Source organism: Thalassophryne amazonica, chromosome 19 (assembly GCF_902500255.1).
Source record: "Thalassophryne amazonica chromosome 19, fThaAma1.1, whole genome shotgun sequence".
NCBI lineage: Eukaryota > Metazoa > Chordata > Actinopteri > Batrachoidiformes > Batrachoididae > Thalassophryne > Thalassophryne amazonica.
Genome location: NC_047121.1, coordinates 46,809,434 through 46,827,297, shown reverse-complemented (window position 1 = coordinate 46,827,297; position 17,864 = coordinate 46,809,434). Strand labels below are relative to the sequence as shown.

General features: G+C 40.7%; 1 protein-coding gene across 1 annotated transcript; it reads left to right on the top strand.

The window, feature by feature from the left end:
• Positions 1 to 547: 547 nt before the first annotated feature.
• Positions 548 to 17,753, top strand: LOC117501156 (nuclear export mediator factor NEMF-like). Its single transcript, XM_034159993.1, has 33 exons — positions 548 to 703; positions 808 to 876; positions 2,168 to 2,270; positions 4,527 to 4,652; positions 4,776 to 4,924; positions 5,772 to 5,839; positions 5,941 to 6,030; positions 6,186 to 6,259; positions 6,334 to 6,404; positions 6,497 to 6,572; positions 6,726 to 6,866; positions 7,534 to 7,742; positions 7,860 to 8,033; positions 8,119 to 8,182; positions 9,298 to 9,386; positions 9,496 to 9,599; positions 9,693 to 9,755; positions 9,845 to 9,957; positions 11,750 to 11,807; positions 11,932 to 11,990; positions 12,070 to 12,190; positions 12,272 to 12,533; positions 12,635 to 12,671; positions 13,194 to 13,240; positions 14,649 to 14,790; positions 15,762 to 15,839; positions 16,057 to 16,266; positions 16,594 to 16,629; positions 16,712 to 16,818; positions 16,901 to 16,944; positions 17,023 to 17,102; positions 17,178 to 17,558; positions 17,625 to 17,753. Exons 1-32 carry the CDS (start codon positions 645 to 647, stop codon positions 17,250 to 17,252), a joined length of 3,198 nt encoding a protein of 1,065 aa, XP_034015884.1. The 5' UTR covers positions 548 to 644; the 3' UTR covers positions 17,253 to 17,558; positions 17,625 to 17,753.
• Positions 17,754 to 17,864: the final 111 nt, after the last annotated feature.

Sequence of the window (17,864 nt, the reverse complement as noted above, 5' to 3'; positions counted from 1 at the left end):
TCTGGCTCAGTCACTGGTGCAACACACAAAACAGTCCGTGTGGACAACAATTCCCATTGATACAGATTCTAGGACCCCATGACTGACAGGGGCGCAGAGAGGCCCGTAATACGATTATAATGCTGACAAAATAATATGGGGGGTGGCTCAGTAAGATTCCTTTTCATGGGGCCCAAAATCCCTGGCAGCGCCCCTGTAGCATCTAGCAGGTGGTAAAACAATCTTGATTCAGTTGATCTTATATCAAGGTTAATCACCATTTCATGAGTTCATTGTCAGCGTACTTTCTTTTAATTTGGTGAATTACAGTATGATAGCATTGATTGTTTTTCGAGCCTCACTCAACTTTTCTACACTTTTGCTGTTCAAACCCTACACTGTTACTGGCGCAGGGGGAAAGGCAGCAAAAATTAAAGGGTTAAAAAGAAGGGTGTTGGAATGGAATCATTTATACTGGGATAAAAAGGTTTTTAAAAGTTTATTTATATGAATATGAAGCTACTTTATTTTGGGCGTGCGGGGCTTCCGTAAAAACACGTCACTGCGCATGCGCAGTTTGTGTTGCACCACCAGAAGTATCAAAGTGATGTTTTTCTGTGGTTTTTATTCGTCTTTTTGGAGTTGCACATAGTTATTTAATTACAATGAAAACGAGGTTCACCACTGTGGATATAAGGGCAGTTATTGCCGAAATTAATGCCAAGTAAGTGATTGCTTTGTGAGCTTTTAGTTAGCATTTGGCTAACGTCAGGTACAATGTGTGTGTACACATGTTCATCCTTTCATAAATTTTGTCTTATTTTACAGCTACATTGGCATGAGAGTGTACAACGTGTATGACATCGACAATAAGACGTACCTCATCCGCCTCCAAAAGTAAGAACGATGGCAAATGTGTGCAAACATCAGTGTTTATGATTCGGGTTTGCTAAGCAGAATTCAACACAGCACAGTTTGCACAAACATGAATCGAAAATGTGTTCATAAAAGATCAGTCATGCTTACATTAATGTACATAATTGGAATACATTTCTGTTGCACTTTTGAAGCTCAGTACTTTGCAATGATGCCTCATATTAATGCATTCACACAGCTATGTCACACCGGTGTCACGGACTAAGATTACCCCGTATCAGACTTGTACTTCGTTTTGTACTGAGTTTGCCCTTTCTCTGTGTGGACCAAAAATCAGGTTTACAGGTGAGTTATTTTTCTCTATAAATTGAAACCAGATCTCAGTGATTTTCACACACAGAAAAGGTCAACTCAGTCAGATGATGCCTTATATTAATGCATTCACACAGCTATGTCACACCGGTGTCACGTACTGAGATTACCCCATACCAGACTTGTATATTCACTGTCAGTGCCTGCGTGAAAAACAGTTTGTTCTGCACTGAGTTTAGCTGTTCTGTGTGCGACCAAAATCAGGTTTAATGTGAATAATTTCTGATCTTATTTTTTAATGATATCACTTCTCTGAACTCATTCAGCAATGCTTTGTCTAGAAAGGGTTTAAATCAAATGAACAGTCGAGTTATTTATGAAACTAGCTGTCAGTTCTTTCCACACACAGAAAGGGTTAACTAGATAGAAGGTGGGAATGGACCAGTAGTCTGTGTGGCTGGTTGACAGTAAGCACCGTGAGTGGTTCCCATGATGGATGTTGCGATTTGTGGAGGTGCTCCATGCACCCAGACCTGACTTTACATGGTTTTAGAAGGCTATGTGGCAACAGTATAAAAGCAGAACAAAATCACCCCACCCCCCAAAAGGGGGTAATTTCTTGCTCTATTCCATGCAGTTTCATGCATTTCTCCAAAACTGATACGCTGATGTTGATTAAACCGGTCAGTCATGCATACCTACTGACAGACAACTGACAAGTAAACATCTGAGGCGATTAAGATCTGTCAGATTAAAAATATCCTTTTGGGAAGGGTTGAATTAATTGGGATCAAAATGCAACAGTGTTTGTATTCCCAAAGCAACATCTCAGGATTGTTAAACCTTGACACAGGTATGAGTTCTCCAACCACCTCTCCAGTTATATTAGGTTTCACGTAATTAAACTAATGTACAATTTGGAAAGACATTTGTCATCATTGCATTTGTAATTGTCTGTTATGGAAATGTCAGTGTGCAAATGAGTCTTTTGCTGTTTCAGGCCCGAAACAAAAGCTGTTCTTCTGATTGAGTCTGGGACTCGCATTCACTCCACAGACTTCGAATGGCCCAAGAACATGATGCCTTCGGGCTTTGCAATGAAAGTAAGATGTAAATTATGTAATGAATACAATGATGAGTGGGAAAATTTGTCTAAGGTATACGCAATGATTTTGACAACTAGTTTTAAAATATTTACTAGTATTGGGGGCATTTCTATAGAATGAAATAATTGAAAACACCATTTGGAAAGTAATTCTTTTTCAGTTTAGCTTTGTTATTATTACCACCTAAGCAATAATGTAGATTAATTGTAAGGGGGATCCTAATGAAAGTAAGACAGGTCCCCTTTTTCCTGTATGAAATTTAATGTTTGTATCCCTGGGCAAATTATATTGCTAATTTTTTAAGTCATTTTTTTATGACTTAAGCCCTAGAGCCTGTTTCATCAATATCACATACCCATACATTATGATTTTTTTTTTTCTCAGCTTGTACAAGGTCAAAAATGCAAAAGATTGGATCAGCTAAAAGACAGGTCCTAGGGGATGTTGTGGATGCAAAAAAATTTAAAATAAATAATACTTGGTAGGAGTAAATGAGGTTCCCCCCCAAAAAAATGAATCCCGATTTATGTCTTTATTTGCTTGGCGTTTCAGCTGTGGTTAGTTGATATGTGATTGAAGTGGATACTTTTGTAGAGGAGACTTCACTTGACATTTTGATGTATAATAAGTGTCAAAATGCTGCAGCCAGACTTTTGACACGAAGCAGAAATTTCGACCACATTACACCCATTTTGGCGTCTCTTCACTGGCTTCCTGTCCCAGTGAGATCAGATTTTAAGGTTCTGCTACTAACCTATAAAATTATTCATGGACTGGCACCTCCCTACCTAGCTGACCTAATTAAACCTTACGTACCGGCCCGGGCTTTACGTTCTCAGGGTGCAGGACTACTTTGTGTCCCTAGGGCCCCTGTTCTGTGGAATGATCTCCCTGCATCAATAAAACAGTCAGATTCTGTGGAGACTTTCAAGTCCAGACTTAAGACGCACTTCTTTTCCCTTTCATATGGCTGGCATACTGGTACAGTTCTGTTTTACGCTTTTTACTCTTTTAATTCATGTTATTAGTAATTGGAGCGGGCCGCGGCCTGAAGTTTACCTAAATTCTGGGTCTTTTAGTGAAGCTTAGGGCTAGTGGCCGGCGATCACCTTAGTATTTCTTCTGTTTTTCTTCTTGATTAATGCTGGCAAATTATAGAGTATTTTTTGTCTTTCTGATGCCTGATTCTGTTTTTTCTCTGTTTAAGGTGCAGCTCCATCCAGAGATGGGAGTTGTGTTTGTGTTGGTGACCCTCCTGTCCTGTGCACCAACAGCAATTCTTGTATATTCATCCGTGAATTGTTCTGTGAATTATTTCTGTAATTTGTGTCTGTAGCATGGCCCAAACAGAGGGTCACCCCTTTGAGTCTGGTCTGCTTGAAGTTTCTTCCTCAGAGGGAGTTTTTTCCTTACCACTGTTGCTCTGGGGGTTGGTAAGGTTAGACCTTACCTATGTGAAGCGCCTTGAGGCAACTCTGTTGTGAGTTGGCACTATATAAATGAAAATAAATTGAAATTGAATTAAGTGTATGTTGGTGTCAGCTTTGGTTAGTTATGAGTGTTCAAATGTTCCAAAACAGGGCAAGTCCCCAAATTTGGGGACTCTAGGGTTTAAGAGGTTAAAAAAGGGCTTATTTATATAAAGATTGTAAAAATTTTGCTCTTTAATCCCAGTGAAAATTAATTTCCGAGTTATGATCTTTAGTAAATAAATAACCCACAGCAAAGGGTTTTATACACACACACACACACACACACACACACACACACACACACACACACACACACACACACACACACACCTTTTAATATAAAACACTATTATAACTTTTGCAGCCTGCTGAGTTTAGACAAATTGCAGAACATAGAAAACTATTGCCAGCAGCATTTGTATTGTTTTTGATTAAACAGTATATTTCTAGATATTGTTTTTATTTGAATTTGTCATGTCTATAACTTTTCCATAAAACTGGATGCAGTTTTTGTTAATTTGCTAAAAATGTGTTTTTTGTTGTTGTTGTTTTTTGACCAATTAAAAGCACATTTAAAAATTTTCAGTGTTGCAGCTCAAGCTTAATTGAGAAGTTATTTAAGTTATTTGTAGTCTTGTTTGGTAATCATCAACCATATGCTGCAATACATTATTTTAGATAATTTCATGAAAATAGTTACTTTGTTGTTGTTGTGTTTGTTTGTTTCTTTCCATTAAATCCATATCACCGCTAAACTTACTTTTGTCAACTGTCTCTGTAGTGTCGAAAACACCTGAAGACCCGTCGGTTGACTCAGGTTCGTCAGCTCGGGATCGACAGGATTGTTGACCTCCAGTTTGGCTCAGACGCAGCTGCGTATCACTTAATTGTTGAACTTTATGACAGGGTGAGGCTCCACTGTTAAACTTGTATGATGAACCGATGTTTTATATTAATTTGTGTTTCTTTCATTTCTCATTCTGTTGCTTTGTGTATGTGTGTCTGTTGGTCTGTTAACATCCATCCTCAGGGTAACATAATTCTTTCCGACCATGAGTACACCATCCTGAATTTGTTGCGGTTTCGTACTGTGGAGGCAGAAGATGTTAAGATTGCAGTGAGAGAGCGCTACCCTGTGGAGAACGCCAGACCCCCTGAACCTCTCATCAGCTTAGAGAGGTAACTACATCCTTGATTGTTCATCAATCTGAACAAAATATGCCTTTATGCCCAAGGCTTTGGAAAAGCGTATGTATCCTGTAAAATGTAGTGAGTCAATGAAAAAATGGATAGATGAATCCACCCTGGTTTGATAACATGCTAACTCAAAAACAAAAGTGCATTCATCTTGTAACTCAAGTTAAAAAGGGCATAATGAGGACAGACTCAACCAAAATTTGGTGAATGTTGATGCATCAGATAATTAAAAGAAAAGCAAATGTGTTTTGTTTACGCAGTATCCCTTAGACATATCTGCCACCTGCTGCATGTTTAGAACATGTCACAAGTCCACACAGCCCTACATAAAGGAAGAGAGAGTAAGGGAGATGGTTGCACAACGTACACAGTCAGTCAGATTCATGACAGAAATGTTTAATCAGGAACATAAACAATTTCTGATTTTTCAACAGAGATTATGTTCTGAAACTCAAATAACGTGGTCACAACCCTGTGGAAAGAACTGTAAGAATGTAGCCAAAGCAGACACTATTTTCATCTCTCATTTCTAAAGCTTACATTGAAAAAAGGAAATATGATTCAAATACTGTGTGTGCCTCAGTTGCACATGATCAGAATGCACTCACATATCATTCTGTTATGTATATCAATTAGAAACATAAGACAGTGGTGTTATTTGGACATATTCTGATCATGGGCAACTGATGTACATGTTTAAGTCATGTAAAATCAACACTTTTTTTTTCTTCAGTGTAGATCTGGTGGCAAACAAGGCCCCTGTTGCTTGGTTTTTAGTATACAAATCAGTGAAATCAAAATTATTATTATTTATTTATTTTTGGGGTAGACTAACTGAAATCCTCAGCAGCACACAGAATGGAGATCAAGTCAAAAGGGTCCTGAATCCTCATCTTCGTAAGTGAAAACTGAATCAATTTAATTTTGAACGTCTTAAAGGTTATTTTATGGGAAATAGGCTGGTTCATGTTTTGTGTCCTGTCCAAAAACTCCTCCAGCCTATGGAGCCACTCTGATAGAGCACAGTTTGATAGAGGTGGGACTCCCAGGATCTGTCAAAGTTGACAGCCAAACAGCTGTTGCCCAAGGTACCGTATTTCTGACAGAGCAGCCACAACCAGACATGCTGGCATGTGATTATTTGCCATGAAAGTCCTGGTTTTAATTTAGAATTTGACAGTGGTTGTATGCTGTTTTCTGTAAATGTATATTACTCGAGATGTTTCATTTACTGGTCTTTCAGTCGCACCAAAAATTCTTGAAGCCCTGCAGATAGCAGAAACGTACATGGACAGAACCCAGAACTTCAGCGGCAAAGTAAGAGATCTTTCATCAGTTCTCACTGTGAGGGTAAATGCTGCAATTTCTACATAAAGTCTACTGTCGTTAAGGGATACATCATTCAGAAAATTGAGAAGAAACCGAGCTTAATGTCTGGCAAACCCACAGAAGACCTGCTCACGTATGTCCTGTTTGGTGTGCGGTGCTTATAAGTGTTTTTATTCACCTTATTTATGTGAAGATTATATATCATAATGTGATGTCTACTTGTAGATATGATGAATTCCATCCGTTCCTCTTTGCACAGCACGCAAAGAGCCCGTATGTGGAGTTTGATTCTTTTGACAAGGTAAATATCAGTGTGGCTACTTTTTAAGTGTGAAGTCAAACATTTTTCTTTGTATGAATGTGATATAAATCTTGTCTTTTTCCTCTCTCTCTCTCTCTCTCTCTCTCTCTCTCTCTCTCTCTCTCTCTCTCTCTCTCTCTCTCTCTCTCTCAGGCAGTGGATGAGTTCTTTTCTAAGATGGAGAGTCAGAAAATTGACATGAAGGCCCTGCAGCTGGAGAAACAGGCCTTGAAGAAATTGCAAAATGTTAAGAAAGACCACGAGCAGCGACTGGAGGTGTTGCACCAAGCACAGGTCAGCAACACTCGCTGCTCTTATCTTCAGATGCTGAAGTTTTGCACTCCTTTAAGCAGTGATGCTGACAATATAACTGAGGTTTACCAATATCTGTGAACCAGTCAAACTTGACTTTGCCTAGGTACACACATAATAGATAGTAGTACCTGTAGCATGAAGACTTTAAGGGCCACGGCAATCTCACATTTGACCCTCACTGAAATGATTGACCTCTGGCTGACCTTGCCAAGGCGATTGTGGAATCCACCCAAGTGTGTGTCATGTTTGGAATGAATAAAATTACTTGACCTTTGCCAAAATGCATTGTTTAAGGGGTATTTCACAAACATACCAAACACTCCATAATGACAACATGAAAAAAGTTTTTGCACATTGTCATTATGGGGTGTTGTGTGTAGAATTTTGAGGAAAAAAGAATTTCATCCATTTTGAAATAAGGCTGTAACATAACAAAATGTGGAAAAATTGAAGTGCTGTGAATACTTTTCGGGTGCGCCATACATTTGACCCCAGTGACCTTAATCTTGAAAAACCTTTAAGGCCAATTCTGTGGTCAGATTTTATCCTCATACCAAGCTTGGTGGAAATTGTCCATTAGACCTGGTAGGAATTGGGGAAACACACAAGCATGACTCAGATTATACTATGATCTTTTATTTTACAGGAGGTGGACAGAGTAAAGGGTGAGCTGGTGGAGATGAACCTTCCAGTGGTGGAGAGGGCGTTGCAAGTGGTGCGCAGTGCGTTGGCCAACCAGGTGGACTGGACTGAGATCGGCGTTATTGTGAAGGAAGCACAGGCTGCTGGAGATCCTGTAGCGTGCGCTATCAAGGAGCTGAAGCTGCAGACCAACCACATTACTATGCTTTTAAAGTGAGGCCATGACTGGTGCTGATGTAACAGTATAGTGGGCTGCTGTGCACCTTTTTTTTTTTTTAGCAGTTTCAGCTTAATGAATGCTTGACTGGTGCATCTTACTTTTCCTCTCAGGAATCCATATATTTCTGAAGGGGATCAGGAAGAAGAAGAAAAAAAAGATGCCACTGAGGAGAAAGGCAAGAAAAACAAGAATAAAGACAAGGATCAGAACAAGAAGCTCCAAAAAAACAAGCCCATGTTGGTGGATGTGGATATCAGCTTTTCTGCCTATGCCAATGCCAAAAAGTAGGTTTCAGCGTTCGTATTCAAATATAAAATTGAACATCCTGCAGGAAGAGTCAACGTGGTGTCTGTTGATGGTCTGTTTTAGGTACTACGACTTCAAACGCAGTGCTGAAAAGAAGGAACAAAAAACCATTGAAGCTGCAGATAAGGTAAGAAGACCTTTTCCCTCTCCATCCACTGATAAGTGTGGGGTTATTGCATAGTCTTGCAGATGTCCTGTCTGCCTGTCATACTAGGTGGGCAAACCTTCGGTGTGTACAGTGTTTATAGGAGGAAGGAGAAGAAACTGTCCTCAGAGGAAGAAATTTATTACACAAGGCCAGGGCTAAATAATGCCAGTTTTTACTTTTGTGCTGCTACACTTTAGGATTGTTCTGATGCTGTTGTGTGGAGTCCAGCTTGGAAATAGATCTCACCTTAGCAGAGCCCTGTTGTCACAACCAGCATGGCAAGATCTCATAAAATAAGTCAGTTACACATGTGCTTACATTTGATGCAATCAGAGTATTTGGATTTGTGATTATCTTGGATCAAGACTAAGATCTAGCATTTTAGTGACTTCCTGGACTCGCCCATCAGAGGTGTATCTGTATGTGGTGAAAGTGTTGAACTTGTAAAGACATTCTCTTATCTTGGCAGTGACATTCATGTCTTTGGGTTTCTTGACTTTTGAAATCAAGATAGACCTGGTTAGAGCTTATGGAGTCATAAGTTCATTGGGCAGAGATGTTTGGTGATGCTGATACCTTTACAGGAGAAAGTAAGTCCAAGTATGTAGAGTCCTGCTGCTACCTGTCTTACTGTATGGTTGTGAGACTTGGACGCTACGCTAAGGTGACGACTGGATGTCTCTGCTACTAGAACTCTTCAGAAGGTCCTTGGGTGCCATTGGAATGACTGTGTGTCAAACAAGTGGTTACTTGTGGAGAAATATTGCTTGCATTATGAGGGAATGTCAGCTACGATATTTTGGCCACAACACAGAGGCACCTCTGTGCATGATGCAGCACAGAGGTGCCTCTGTGTTGAGGACGCCAGTGGCCGGAAAAGGTCATGTGATGCCCATGATTCACCTGGCTACAGCAGATAGATGATCCCTTTAGAGGGGATGAATTGGTTGCCTGCCTGGGTAGTTGCTATCCAGGACCTGAGAGGCTTCCAAGATGCTTTCAGGTTGCTTTCAGGTGTTTTCATGGTGCTTTCAGGTTACATGTTTGCTTTCAGTCTTCAGTACTGAATTTTCTTCCCTCTCATGTCATTCAAGGCTATGAAATCTGCAGAGAAAAAAACACAGAAAACTCTTAAAGAGGTCCAGACAGTAACAACTATTCAGAAGGCCAGGAAAGTCTACTGGTAAGAGCTTTTAATCTGAGCACCTGTACATGTACACAATCATACCTGAGTATGAGCTTTGGTGGTATGTCTTTTATCATCTTATAATTTTTTTTTCTTCCCTCTTCAGGTTTGAGAAGTTCTTATGGTTCATCAGCTCTGAAAATTATCTCGTCATTGCAGGGAGGGACCAGCAACAGAACGAGATGATTGTCAAACGCTACCTGCGGGCTGGTATTGCCTAAATATTGACACACATAATTAGTTTGAAAATCTTAAAAAAAAAACTCATGTGTTGTCCGTCCATGTACGCCTTCACTTTGTCAGGTGACGTCTATGTTCACGCTGACCTCCATGGAGCAACGAGTTGCATCATCAAAAATCCCTCTGGTATGTTTGCCTTGTTCCATTTATGATGATGCCTACTGTAAGTTTTTTCACTCATTTGTGTGTTTTTGTTCTCCATCTTGTTGCCTCAGGTAATCCAGTCCCTCCTCGTACTCTCACAGAGGCCGGCACTATGGCTGTCTGCTACAGTGCTGCCTGGGATGCCAAAATCATCACCAGTGCATGGTGGGTCCATCATCATCAGGTGAGTCCTGACCATTAGGCCAGTTTTCTTTGTTCTGCACATTTTAATTTCCTTACCAACTGCTTATTCAAACTTGAATTACAGTGGCAGTGCTAGAATTAGTTGTAAGGGGGTGGGGTACTCGCCCCCATACAGTACATGGGCATATTGAACAGTGCTGTTCAGTATGCCCATAATAGTATTTGAAGTAGGGCTGAATGTTTAAACGATCTCTAACTGGGATCACAATCAAATTTTTGTCAATTTTGGTGAAAAGACTTGTACATCTCTAACAACAGAATTAAAAAAACAAACAAAACCCTTTTCTGTGACAACAGATTACTATGTTCCTTTTGAGGGTGAGTGCTTTTTATCACCGAATGCATTATAAGCCAGTTGTTAGCTGTTTGTTATTGTCAGTCAAATAATTTGTGATTGTAGTTACAGCTTTTATTTGATTACTTTAAGTTACAAGGAAGGCCAAATTGTACAGTTTAAAGTTTTGGTCCCACCGAATAATAAGCCATGAATAATGAGCCACGCATGGGTGTGTCAGCGATTATTCGAAGAATGATCCACGTTTTAAGCTATCACGTATATGCTACTAAGGCGCCTCTGTGTGCCTCTCTGTACCTCACATGTGGCAAGTATCACCCTCTAGTGAGCCACAACTGACCTGTCATTTGAGCCCATCCAGCCTCGAATGGCTTGTGTCGCTGCATATGGTCCATGTCAAGCCACGTATGATCCATGTAGCGCCATGTAACGTGACATTGGTGCATGTTTAGGCATGGGTTTGCTCCAAACCTCCAGCCCTCCCACACTTGGTCCCTTTAAAGTGTGGGTTTTCAATTCACAGCATCCATTCAAGATGTTGTCACATTTTTTAAACGCAGTCCAAAAATAGACGCTCCAGTACAGTCCGGCTGGTGTGCACTTCTGTGCGCCAGGCTGCTGTTCACTTGTGTTCCAGAGTCATTAAATGCACCAGACCAGCTAGAACCGAACCACCGGTTCCTGGACAGTCGCCTCTGCACTTCTTCTCACTGGCTTTATTTCTTCCTCGGCTTACAGTCACTTTGACATCGTGATCGAACTTTAAATTTGTGTTCTTCTGTTATTGACTGCAAAATCACTCTTTTGCAAGCTGGCATTTTGCGTAAATGCTTGTCTTGAGTGCAAGTCATTGCGTTAGTGTGCACACACAGCGGAGCTCATCTGATCCATTATAACAAGATGTTAAAGCTATCATAAACATACTTTTACAGCTGCTTATAAAGAAGGAATGAGCATGCAGCTGTTTTACCAACCTATTACAATAAAAACATTACAAATAATGACCTTTTAAGCTGTTCCAAATACATTCTCCACCTCAGCGCACAAGACAGAGGAAGGAAAAAAGCTCCTAAAGTCCTCTGTGATTCCAGAAGTGATTAGAGGTGTTTTCAACATCCAAACTCTGACAGAAAATGATTAATCCACTACAAAATAATTATTTCATATACAGCATCCAACGCACAAAGCAGGTGGATTGTAGTGCGCAAGAGGGCTGAGCCTGGCCAAAATAGTTGTTTCATTTAGTGTTTTGATTATTTTAAAATGTAGAATTATTATTTTTTCAAGCAATTTGTATTTGGTATTTCAAGAGCCAGTTAGCACTGGGTTTGCAGTTGTGCTGGATGAAGATCAGTAGTATATCTGTATGTTGTGAATGTGTCAAACGTATCAAGAGATTCACTTAACTCAACAGTTGCTCATGTCATTTTGTGAGCTTGATCACAGATCTCTTGTTATGTCTATTATTTGTGTTTAGGTGTCTAAGACGGCTCCTACAGGAGAGTATTTGACCACTGGAAGTTTCATGATCAGAGGTAGGTTGCGCTGAATTTTGAGTCATATGAGTCTCTGTAGGGGATCAGAGTCGACTGTGATGTCTCTAAAATAGGCTGGGGGATGTTTTCCTGAAACAATAACGTGTAATGTATTTCCCTTCAGGGAAAAAAAACTTTCTGCCACCTTCCTACTTGATAATGGGTTTTGGCTTCCTTTTCAAGGTAAACATCAACTGCGCTCTTTCTTTGGTGGCAGTGAAACATCATCTGACAATATCTTGTCATACTTATCTTTGTGTAGGTAGACGAGGAAAGTGTGTTTCGGCACCAAGGTGAGAGAAGGGTGAAGACCGTGGAGGAAGACATGGAAGAGGTGACATCCAGGACCGCAGAGCTGTTAGAGGACGGCGAGGAGTTGATCGGTGCTACAAATACCCCTGTTGTTTTTGTCAATTGTGGTGACAGAATCCAGGTGTGGTAACAGTTTTGCGTCTCTCTTGCAGGAGACGACAGCAGTACAGAAGAACAAGGTGAGGAAAAATCAGAGGAGAGCAAGGAGATGGTAATAAAGGAAAATGCAGTGGTGGAAGGGGGCAATGGTTTTGGTGTAGAGGGGACATCATCACAGCAGACCAACGTGGAGGCAGAAGGAGAGGACGGTGGAGTGGAAGATGGCACAGAGGAAACGGAGGGGAAGACCTCCGAGAATGAAGAGATCAGTTTCCCAGATACGACCATCTCACTGTCTCATTTACAGCCCAACAGGTATTTGCCAACTGGCACCTGGTAACATATAATACAAATAATGAACTGCTGCCTTATAAACTCATTTTTAGTTACCCAAATGTATTCTTATTATTTTTAAGGAATACTCTGAGCTTCAAAGAAGAAACTGTTACTCAGGTAATTATTTACTGTCTTCGATCACACGCATTCCACCAACTTCAACACAAGAACTTTAATGGCGCTAATTCTTAAAGCTACAGTATGTAGAATTCAGGAGAGTTTATTACCAGAAATGGAATCTGGCATTCATAACCATCTGTTTATTAGTGTATAATTACCTGCAACAAGTTGATAAGTTTTCATAAGCTTAGTATGAGCCCTTTATATCAATAGGAGAATGGTCCCCCTCATGAAGGCCACCATGATACAGTAGCCCAAAAGGGACATAATTACTCTGCCTTTCGCATTTTGCTGCACGACCAGAAGTTTGAGAACCCTCATTTTTGTGAAATGGAGCATCATATATCTAGCTTATCACAAGAGAAGGCATTTTTCCCTGTTGTCAAAAAAGCACAAATGTGAAGGGAAACATAATCATGACTGGCAGTGGTATAAGGCAGTCTGCAACCTCACCACTAGATGACACTAAATTATACAGACTGTAGCTTTAATTTTAATGCGCTCCAACTCTGTCTTCAGGATGAAGAGACACAAGGAAAAAAACACATGACCGCCAAGCAGAGAAGGTGAGGAACTGAAATACCAGAAATGGCTCAAAAGTTCTGCCTCCAGTGCGATTATTTTAGTAACTAGCAAGATATCAAAGCAGGGTTCTCACGTTCACACAGTCACACTCCACACATTGTATGAGAAGACAATGTCCATCAAAGTACAACATCTGTAAGATTTCAGATGCCACCCAATCCGTATATCGATTTTACGCTCCAACTTACCTCCACCCGAGATACTTAAAGTCCTTCACTTGGGGTATTAACTCTGCACTAAGCCAGAGGGGACAATCCACCATTTTCCGCCAGAGGGCCATGGTCTCAGATTTGGAGGCGATGATTCGTATCCCAGTCGCTTCACTCTCTACCTCAAACCTGATCAGTGTGCATTGGAAATTACTACCTGATGAAGCCAACAGAACTACACCATCTGCAAAAAGCAGAGATGCAACTCTGAGGTCACCAAACTGAACACCCTCTGGTCCCTGACTGTTCCTTGAAATCCTGTCCATTAATATCACAAACAGTGTTGGTGACAAGGGGCAGCCCTGGCGGAGTCCAACACCCACTGGAAACAGGTCTGATGTAATGCCAAGCATGTGAACACAGCTCCTACTTTGGTCATATAGTGACCAGATCATGCACTGCAGTGAATCTGGTACCCCATATTCCCGCAGCACCCCTCACAGGATACCCCGAAGGACCCGGTTATACACTTTTTCTAAGTCCACAAAACATATGTAAAGTAGTTGGTCATGCTCCCAAGACCCCTCTTGCCAATCCTGCGGTCAGATTGGCAGTCACTGCGTTGCATTGCTCAGTATTCACATAAAGATTTCTTGTCTGTCTTGGCCCCACCTAGCTGACGGCACCGCGATCACTTGCCTCATGTTGCTGCAAAACTCCCACTCCGATTGGGAAATGAATGGCAGCTCATCACTTTGCCTCTATTTCTTGTAGCTAATGTACCTGAGGGGTAACAGCCATGGATGCACAGCGTCAAGTGCGGGTGGACGGGCTGGTTGTGGTCATTCGTGTTCAGCAGAAAAACACTGCTGAAATGGTTGGGATTGGAAACAAATGGGTCCATCACATTGCCCATGATTTACTTGGCTGTAGAAAAGTGTGCGCAGATTAGCCCGGGATTTCTGACTCGACATGCACAGGAAACTGTGCTGTTCATGTGAGTATCTTGCTTGTTACTGAAATAATTGTACAGGAGACAGAATTTTTTAGCAAGGCAGAACTGTTCTTTGAACACCAGCAAAAGACGTTTTCAGTACCGGCCTGTCTGAAGATGTTCGAGTGATTTGAATGATATATTTTGTCATGAATATGAACGGCAGGATATTTTATGCAGTCTTTGTGATCGCTGCGTGTATCCTGCCGTCGATTCAATTTTCAGGCATGTCTCTTTTTCCACCAGGGAAGAGAAAAAGAAGAAACAGAAACAGGACATTGGTGATGCAGAGGAAAAAAATGAGATTTCAGCTAGCGAACCTGCAGCCGACCAGGGATCCAAGAGCGGTGGAGGTTCATCCCAGCAGCCGCTGAAAAGAGGTCAAAAGGTACGCGAGAGCAGTAGATCAATTTAAAATGCGCCTGAGTTATTTTGAGAACCAAATCTAAAATAAATAAATAAAATGGTAAATGGACTGCATTTATGTAGCGCATTTCCATCTGCATCAGACATTCAAGGCACTTTACAATAATGCCTCACATTCACCCCGATGTCAGGGTGCTGCCATACAAGGCTCTCACTACACACCGGGAGCAATAGGGAATTAAAGAGCTTGCCCAAGGGCCCTTAGTGATTTTCCAGTCAGGCTGGGATTTGAATCAAGGATCTTCTGGTCTCAAGCCCAACACCTTAACCACTAGACCATCACATCCAACCAAAAATATATTTTAATGTAGTTTTTTTTTTTTTAAGAAACAAAACTTTTCAAAATGAAGAGAATCAAATGTACCAAAGGGGGATTTAAAACTTCTGTACAAACAGTAAAATCTGGTAACTTCAGTATTGTGATAATCAAGGTCATTAAAGTTATTTTCCCAGCAGTACCCAAATGTTTGTATGCAACTATGTTTGAGATGAGCTTGAAGTTGAAGATGTTATAATGGCTTATGCTTATAGTTATGGTTTATTTATGGAGAAACTCTGGCATCTGGTTATTTACAAAAAGTGGAATGTCTTTTTCACTTGGGGCCCGATTTACTCTGTGTGTGTGTAAAAAGGTGTGCAAACACCATAGTGCTGAGAAAAAAACCTTGAGATAGTTTCAAGTTCATGTGCAGTTTGATTCTAGTTGTGGCCACTAGAGTCTCTGAAACCTAGTGTAAGCGATAATAACCCTCTAAGACCATCATGGACTGTGGTGAAACTTGCTGCTACTGGAGATTGTACATGGTCAAGGTTGGGCTCATTAGTGTTTAGTATTGCTCTTTACTATTATTTGTCATGGGTCCTAATGAGGTTATTTGAAGACTAAGTATTGAACCTCTTAACATCTGTTCATTTCTACTGTTTTTGCCACAGAATAAGATGAAGAAGATTAAAGAGAAATACAAAGACCAGGATGAAGAGGATCGGGAGCTGATGATGAAGTTGCTTGGTGTAAGAATTTATTAAAACAGCTCAACTCTCAGCTTGTAATCCTTGTAACCCACAGTGAGCGTAGCTATGTACAGTTAAAAATGAAATGTATATTCAACACATCCATTTTCAGAAATGACCACGATGACGGTGGTCGAGAGGGACAGTTTTTCAGTGATGCTGACATTCAGATATACATAATAAAATAATGATCAATATGACCACTTCTCTGCCCTAGTCTGCTGGTGCTGGTAAAGATGAGAAGGATAAGCGGAAGAAAGGAAAGAAGGGGAAGATGAAAGAGGAGCCCATTAGGAAACCAGCCAATCAGAAACCACCCCAGAAACCTCGTAATGTGGAAACTGCAGCAAAGAAACCAGAGGAAAGAGGAGGTGATAAGGAGGAGAGAAAGCCCGGAGAGGAAGAAGGTCCTGTAGAACACGAGGAGGTAGATTACACTGGATTAAAATGTACAGTTTGGATGGAAGTATTTAAATTGAAAACAAACAAAAGTCACTTTAAAAAAAGTCACATTGTCCTTTATTACACCTTTATTTACACAATATTTCTACACTAACTTAAGGCACATTTACACACAAATGTACACTGCAAGTAACCCCCCCCCCCCCCAAAAAAAAGATTTTCTCTGCTTTTAAGAATTATTTAAAAATTTGAGTGATTTAAGTATTTGATTAAAAAAAGACAATAATAGCAACCCAAAAACATTTAAATGTGAAGTCTCTAAACTGTCTGATAGACGTGATGTTTCTTTCAGGAAGATGACGCTGACCAGGACAACCCCGGAGCAGAGGTGGGATCTTAAACATTAATGGTCATTTTTCACTGACAGGTATCACATTTACAGTAATGTGGGTGAAAATCTGTTGTTTCAGGAAGCAGAGAATTTGCTGAACTCTCTGACCGGCCAGCCTCACACTGAAGACGTGCTGATGTTTGCTGTGCCGGTCTGCGCCCCCTACACGGCTCTTTCCAACTACAAGTATGCGCACAGCAGTTCACTTTTTCTGTTACTGCAAATACACAATAAGCACAATGGCTGAAGAGTTATTTGTTCCCCACAGACACAAGGTGAAACTGACACCAGGCTCTCAAAAGAAAGGAAAAGGTATGATGAAATTTCAGGTGGGGCTTTTTTTGTTCACATTTGATAGTGACAAACATTAAGATGTGCTTTGTCTTTCAGCGGCGCGCACAGCCGTTACCAGCTTCATGAAAGCCAAAGAGGTCTCAGCTCGAGAAAAAGACCTTTTCCGTAGCGTCAAGGTGGAGTTCAAATTTAGCCTTTACATACTGTCACATTACAAACATGGCGCCTTGTAACGTTATCTTTTGTTGCAGGATGCTGACTTACCAAGAAACATGCCAGGCAAAGTCAAAGTATCTGCTCCGAACCTGCTGGCTATCAAAAAGTAATGAGGACAGCGAACTGTGGAAGTGACACGGTTCAACCACACAACCTGCATAGATTTCTTCTGCCACCATGGAGGTTATATTCTCATCTTGTCTGGTTAGCAGGATAACCTGAGCGATTTAACTGATTTCTGTGAAATTTAATTAAAAATTGCATCTGGCCAGAAAAACAGTCGAAAATCAGTGATCGACAGTAAGTGCAGCCTGTTGTCGCCAAATATCCTGAGTAGGTGGTCGCTGTGTAACTGAAGCCTTCAAACAGAGTATTATTTATGTTTCCCAAACATCACAATCCCTTGAGGCTTTTCAGTATGCCACAAAAAGAGCACACAACGCAGCAACATTACTAACAGTAATGTTGCTGCATACAGATAGTACAAGTAGTCTTGTATAAACAGCTCTGTGTGAATACTTCACTCATCACGGGCCAGCTATGGAATGTCAAAGCCACTCAACTACAGGCTTACCAACCTTATTCAAATTGCTAAAATTTAAGGACAGAAAGGAAAATGTGTAAAGTTGCTTTCTGTATTCATTTTATACAAGTTTTCATTTGGACCTTCATACTTAGGAGTTTGGTGTCCCTTTGGACCACTGCTAAAATATGTCTCTCTG